We start from the raw sequence: 7180 nt of genomic DNA, 5'->3' as shown, positions 1-7180 counted from the left end.
GAAGCATATATGTAAAATGATAGGACAATGGATACTAACACTTACTCCTGACTTTCTCCGTCTTATTTCTTTTTTAATCAAAATAAGAAAAAAAAATAATATCCCTAATTTCACTACCTCTGTTTTTTTTCTTCCTAGATATATATGAAAAAAGTTATATAATTGCATGTTGATCAAAACGAATTGATTATGTACTGAAAAGAGGAAAAAGAATGAAAAGAAAAAAAAAAGGCAAATATAAAATAAGAGGTTACTCAAAAGACTCGTGGAAAAAGAAACTCGAAAAAGAGAGAGTCTACAATGAGTTGAAAAATATCTATATTAACTTTTGTTTGAATGTTTTTCATCTACAACATTATAAATTATACTATAATATGTTCATCACTTGCACCAACAACTGTAAAAAAGCTTTAGGATACATGATTCATAGAATTTTATGTGATTTTCTATTGTTTATAATTTTGCATTGAATTACTTATAAACATTTTTAATATTTTTTAAAAAACTTTAGTAGTTTGTTATAATAATTTAAGACGTGAATGGACCTGTTTTTATTTTTTTATTTCCCTTGACAATGATATAAAATAGGTATGACACTTTATTTTTGTATCAAACATAAATTGTTGTTCAAAGCTCAGTTTACTTTATCTTTTAAAAAACTAATTATTGTTTAATTGAATATTCATTATTATTATTTTTTACTTTCTATTTTTGCACCACCAACATATCATTATAATAAAATAACGCACCCATCAATATCACAACAATAATAATCTTTTATTATTTTAGGAGCAAAATTCTACACTTGCATAAATAAATGTGAAAGTAAAGTATAGAATTTTTTGTATATGGAAAGATCATTCAGTATGCGAAAAGAAAAATCCCATTGTATTTAACATTAATACAAGTAAAATAATAGGTCTATCCTTTTTGAAGTTAATGTTTAAAATCAATATTAATAAAGTATATTTTAATTTGATAAAAAATGAAGAAAATAAATTGTATTTGGAAAAATAAAAATGCATCGGATAATTTAAAAATTAAAACTATTTTAAAAGTAAATTATTATTGCTATTATAATAATAATTATTATTATTGTTAAAAGAAATTAGTAAATTAAGTTGGTAAAAATTGGATTCCTTCGTTATAAAATAGAAATAAACAGAAGCGAAGTAGTGGAAAGATTTTTATGTTCTTATTTTCTATATTTTAATATAAAAAATAAATTACAAAGAATGATAATTATCTCCGCTTATCATCTCACACTTGAAGGAATGGAAACTATGTTTGATTTCAAGGTTTGACGAAGTCAAGGGCATGTGGAACATGAAGAGCTTTCAACCAATCGGTTCCAGAGCCAACTCCAGCCTGAAGGAATTGTCCAGGGGTGAACTGGGCAGCTTCTTCGCGAGAAATGAGACCGTGATAACCCTTCCACTTGATTCTTCCCTCCACCGCGGCACCAGGTCCAGCATTGTTGTACTCAGCGTAGTACAAGGTGTCTTCAAAGTATTCGCCTGCCCAAGGGCACCATCCTTCAGGGTGAAGGAAGTCACCAATGGTGGATTCCATCACCACAGTCCTTGAGTACTGCTTCCATGGCCTGCCCAAGTAGGACTTAATTTGGAACCTCACTGGGAAGAGCTCAGCTTCGGGCACAATCTCACAATCTTGGATAACGATTCCAGTGTTCATGTTCTTCGCGGATGTACCGTCTGCAGTAATGGTGTTTAATTGGTTGTCAAGGGGTTTCCTTACGATGATGACAGAGTGTTGGATCACAGTGGGTGAGGTGCCAAAGATGAAGTCAATGGTGCCGGAGATGACACAATTGCGATAGAATTGTCTGTTGGTTTGGGCATACAAGGTGTCTTGGTAACCCAAAATGTGGCAGCCAATAATTGCTGACATGTCTCCTTGATTCCTAAAAGCCACAGCTTGGTGTCCGTCAGCTCCAGCAGTGTTCTCGAATGTCATTGCCTTGGCAATGAATCCCTGAGCAGTGTTGGCAAAAGTGGCAGTTTGCATTGTCTTCACACCATCACGGAAGTTCTTGTGACCAGTGACAACGGTCTTTCCAGGGCCATCACCATAGAGGAGAATATTGACGGCGTTTTTAGGAACAGTGATGTATTCATCATAGACACCAGCCTTAACATAGATGTTATATCTACCTTGGAAGTTGTTGGGGTAAGAAGCAATTGCCTCAGCAATGGTTTTAAATTGACCAGAGCCATCCTGGGCAACTACAACATTGGGTGTGATGTTTGCTCTCCATCCTTTACGTCCAAGCTGAGCCAAGAGCTTGCGATCTGAGGCAGAGAACCAAGTAGGGTACCCATCCTTGCTGAGAAGACGACGAGAAGCGGGTTTAAGGTTTAACTTCAACCCGAATTTCTCAAGGATATGTGACAATCCACTCACAATATCGAGGGTGATGGCAGTGAGTTTTTGCACTTGGTCTAAGCTCTCTGTTTGGAATTGATCCTTGATCTTCTTCTCACCTTCTTTGCCATCGTCGAAGCCTTCCATGCACGCCTGTTGGTATGAGATAACTGCACTAAGCCAATTCTTGAAATCAGCAGTTTGGTCATGCACGGCTTGGATGTTGTTATTTTGCACCATGTCAGTGCTGAGTTGAAGACTTTGGATGGCATATTGCAATAAGTCCTTGCAATCATCAAGGGCCATTTTAGTGCTGTTGTCTGTGTCTCCGTGCTCAGTGGTGAGTCTGTCACTCATGTTGAACGCTTTGATCACACTGTCCATGGTTGCTTTCACTGCTGTGGCAATGTAAGCCTTAGGATCAGTAGTGTCAAGACCCTTAACGGAGCTCAAAGTGTTGTGGCAAAGTTGTTTGTCATCGGTGTTTTGACAAATAATATCAAGAGATTTTTGATTGGATTGGATGGATGATTCCTCACCTTTCTTGTTAACACTAACCACAACCCCAATTGCAACACCTACTACAAGGATGAGAGAAACTGCGGAGATAATTATTTTTCCAGACATCTTTTATTTTTTTTGCCTCAAATCCCTTTTTCTCCCAAAGATGGTGGTGGAAAAAAAAATTATAGGCTTATTACTCCTCCCCTTGAAATTTAGGGGGAGGCTATTGTTGAGATGCTGGTGAAGAATAATGAGGAAGGGGAGAGTTTATATAGTGTTCCTTCCACCTTTTTTCACCGTTCAATCCGATCCAACAAACTCTATAATTGGCCTTCTGTTTTTGGTTCAACCTATATTTGGAGATACCATATTCAGTCGATCCCATCCTTTCTTTTAGAAAGTATGACTGTCATGGCAGAAGAATGTAGAAAACTTCTATACCTATTTGTTTCTTCCTGTAGTTTTCATTATTATGTTACTAGTAATATATTACGGTAAAATGTGTAAACTTAATCTAATAATTTCTTATAACTTTTATGTCTCTTATGTATATTTTAATTTTTATATTTTTTCATATTATGGACCCATCGTAGTGCAAACTAAAACAGAAAATGTGTTTGAAACTCCAAAATAAGAGGTGTGATAATTAATTCTAATCATATTAAATAAAATCGTATAATTAATGTGTTATATTGTCCAACTGTTAGCCAGGAAGAAACTCATAATTAAAGAGAAGAATACTTCAGTGTTACTTTCTTATGTTATCATATTGTGTACTCTGATACCTAAACTTTCTAATCCATTGAATCTTTGTAATAATATATACCAATGTTATTTTTATATTGATTAAAGAGTGTGTGTATGTCTATGAAATTTAAGAATATTAAAGGGACACATAAATTGGATTTTTTTTTGTTATAAATGATCACAATTCTTTTTCTTAACTTTATTTAGTTATTTTGATTATTTTGTTATACTTGATTGATCATTTGGGTTATACTCGATTCATCACTTGGGCACGTAAGAAAAGTTATTTGAGTTTTTTTTCACCTTATATGGTCAAAATTATTAGAATTTAATAAATGATGTTTGTTTAGATTTATTGCGCAATTATTATATGATTCAAATTATATTCTCCTATATTTTATATGCTGCTTTCATTATACAAACAGAAAATATAAAGTGGAAAACGAATTAATAAAGTGGAAAAGTACATTTTAATTTTAGAAATAAAATGAATAATTAAATAAAAAAAATCTTCATCATTTACATATTGTTATATAAAAACGAAGATAAAAATGTGATTTTTCTTTTTCTTTTGGATTCTGAAATTTTAACACCATTTTTTAATAAATAGGATATGTGTCACTATTTTATTGGTTTGTTCGAATTTATTTTAAAAAAAAAATATTTGAAGTGGACAAATCACAAGCTACCACGTTGTAAAAAAAAAATTGTTAAAAAAAAATTTCTCTTTTCTTTTATTTAATATGGACTTAAATTTTTTTAGGCTTACTTTCTTACATTCCTTTTACATTTCCGCTTTACATGTTCTTCTTAGTCCCATAATTTGTTTGATTTTTTTTTATCTCATGCTTTCTCCCACTATGAACATATATCGTAGAAGGAAAATACAGACAAAATGGTGATAAAAAAAATCTCTCAAAAACGTTTATTGTATGGGTCTTAAATTTGTTTACTCAACTATTGGAGTGTGGTAACTCTAGCAATTGGCTGTATTTGCATGTTTATCAAGTTTTTCTTTTTAATCAGAAAAGAGACATTGTATAGGTTGGTTATACTTTGACACCCACGAAATAAAATATAATCATTTGACAATTCAATATAATAATTTTTATTTTATTCATTTCATTTTTAACTTAAAATTCTAACATACCTTATTAAATTACTATAATAGATTGTGAATTAGAAATAAGAGAAAACTGTGAATGTGAAGGAATAATTTTCCATTTATAAAAGAATAATTGTTCAGTCTCCATCTACCTCAGGTAGTGTGCATTGGATACATATCCTATATAAGAAAAATATACTTTAGGCTAATTCAAGAAAGTTTGTCCACTTATATTTTTTTAATAATAATATAATAATTTTTTTTGTTAACAATACGTATCGATCAAATTATCCTAAATTGATCATTTAAATTGGAAGAAGACCAATCATCTAATTAAGTTAACCATGACAGTAATCAAGTTTATTGAATTGTGATTAGGCAGAAATAATCAATATAATCAGAAGTCTATAGAAAATAAATAAATATAAGTCAAAAGTATAATTATTGAGACTTTTACAATGCATTTATTAAAACATTAATTGTTTGACTTATCAAATATAAACTGAGTTAAGCATTATCTTTAGCGGGTAAACTTAATGAGTAAAAGTATCTAAATAGTAAGGAAAGAAACTAAAAAGTAAGATATACTATTTTAAGTGAACACTTTATCTCATACTCTCAAAACATTAACTAAAATATGTATAGTAATATTTTAGGTCTTATAATGGATGTATTTTTCTGAGTGTTAAAATATCAGCCATTTAAACAATAAAACAAGTACTAACAACTCAAACACTGTATCACTATATCAAACTCATAACCAACATTGAGTCCTTAAGAAATTAAAATGTAAAAAGTCACCTTCCACTTTTCATGATCAATGAGCTATTTAAGTTGGATTTTATTCTGATTTAGAATTAGGTTAAACTAAAAAATTGAATTTTAAGGTATAGTATTTAAATGTCTTTATCTCTCCTTTTTTTATGGTGCATATTCTATTTATGGGGAGATTTTCAAGGTTTTTCATTGTACAATGTACCCATCCGATCAATTATCAGTCAAACGTTAACTTTATAAGACCGGACAGCCTAATCCCTGTAGAGATCGATTGGTCGAGTTAAAGCAGATTGACTTTGACATTAAAAAACCTTTAATAGGTATCCTTGATCGGTGTTTGACAAATAAAACTTTGGATTGTGAGCATCCAGTTAAAGACCGGTTAGCTAAACAAGAAGACTAGGCCTCATACCCGAAACACCTATAGTAAAGCCTTGATCATGAGAAAATGGCTTCGAAAACTTAGGAGTATTTGAAAATTGATTCACCTTGTTACTTAGTACTTATATTAAGGTAACTGAATATTTTCACAAGATTGAAGTTAATCTTATTTTCAATGGACTACATATATTGATGACCAAATACCTAATAAAGAAGTAGATTGATTTTTTTTATCACTGAAAAACATATAAAATAAAGAAGCACCTTCAAACTTTTTACGCATCAAAAAGCACAAGTCAAAACTGTGGAAATCTAAAAAAAAATGTAGCACCCATAACCGAACATATGGAGCTATAAGGTTGACCTGATTGTAAAAGTTGGAAAGAAGATGAGAAAGGTTGTGAGTTCAACTTCCCCGTTAACATTTATGAGATATAAGGCTAGTTTGAAGGATTTGGGAAGAAAGGTGAAAAAGGTTGTGAGTTTAACTCCCACACTAACAAAAACTAACAATAATATTTGTCGAGAAAAGAAAAAGAAAAAACACACATTACCTATCATAGAGAGATATAAAAAATTATAAGCAGTTATCATAATTATTCTACAAGCAAAAAAAAATAGAATTCTAAAAATATAGAGACAAAGGTATGTTAAAGATTTTACAAGCTTAAAGAAATTAGTCGTTATCCTGCTAACTTTGTGACAAAGTTTCTCTTGTGCAAAAAAGAATCTCTAGACTCTAATATGAATCTATATAACACATTAGACGAACACAAAATAAATAATTGTGTATGAGTGTAACTTAAAAAAAGATCACAATTAAAATATACCTCAAATCACTTGATAGAAAAAGTACCATATGTATGAAAAGTAACAATTTTGTCATGTGTCCTGAAGAAATATGTCCCTTAATCAAAAATATGTACCATATTATTATTATTATTATTATTAGTATGCGCTCAAAGGAATTAATCGAATTAAGTTTACAAGAAATGAATTCATTAATTAGAAAAAAAAGATAGAAGAAGAAGTATCATGGAAGAATTTTTATATTTTAATCAGGGAGATAATTACAAAGAATAATAGTTGTCTATGCATCATCATCGCACACTCTCATAAATAAAACTGAAGGAATAGAAATTGTGTTTCATTTCAAGGTTTGACGAAGTCAAGGGCGTGAGGAACATGAAGAGCTTTCAACCAATCGGCTCCAGAGCCAACTCCAGCCTGGAGGAATTGGCCAGGGGTGAACTGGGCAGCTTCTTCGCGAGAAATGAGACC

The 7180-nt window shown here is 31.2% G+C and overlaps 2 protein-coding genes across 2 annotated transcripts in view; both read right to left on the bottom strand.

Annotated features, from left to right (window-relative positions):
- Positions 1-1217: 1217 nt before the first annotated feature.
- On the bottom strand, positions 1218-3266 carry LOC106756986 (pectinesterase-like). Its single transcript, XM_014639576.2, has one exon. The coding sequence runs from the start codon at positions 3010-3012 to the stop codon at positions 1294-1296; it is 1719 nt and encodes a 572-aa protein (XP_014495062.1). The 5' UTR covers positions 3013-3266; the 3' UTR covers positions 1218-1293.
- Positions 3267-7051: 3785 nt separating this feature from the next.
- The window catches only part of LOC106756985 (probable pectinesterase/pectinesterase inhibitor), a 1816-nt gene continuing 1687 nt past the window's right edge, over positions 7052-7180 (bottom strand). Inside the window, exon 2 of the mRNA XM_014639575.2 lies at positions 7052-7161. Within this exon, the coding sequence (XP_014495061.1) occupies positions 7052-7161 (110 nt within the window). The remainder of the gene's footprint in view (positions 7162-7180) is intronic.

The sequence above is a fragment of the Vigna radiata genome, chromosome 3 (assembly GCF_000741045.1).
Source record: "Vigna radiata var. radiata cultivar VC1973A chromosome 3, Vradiata_ver6, whole genome shotgun sequence".
NCBI lineage: Eukaryota > Viridiplantae > Streptophyta > Magnoliopsida > Fabales > Fabaceae > Vigna > Vigna radiata.
The sequence above is the reverse complement of the archived record's forward strand: the minus strand, read 5'-3'. Positions and strand labels throughout refer to the sequence as shown.

Coding starts and splice junctions, on each gene's coding strand:
- LOC106756986 (XM_014639576.2), bottom strand. CDS start 3,012: ATGTCTGGAAAAATAATTATCTCCGCAGTTTCTCTCATCCTTGTAGTA.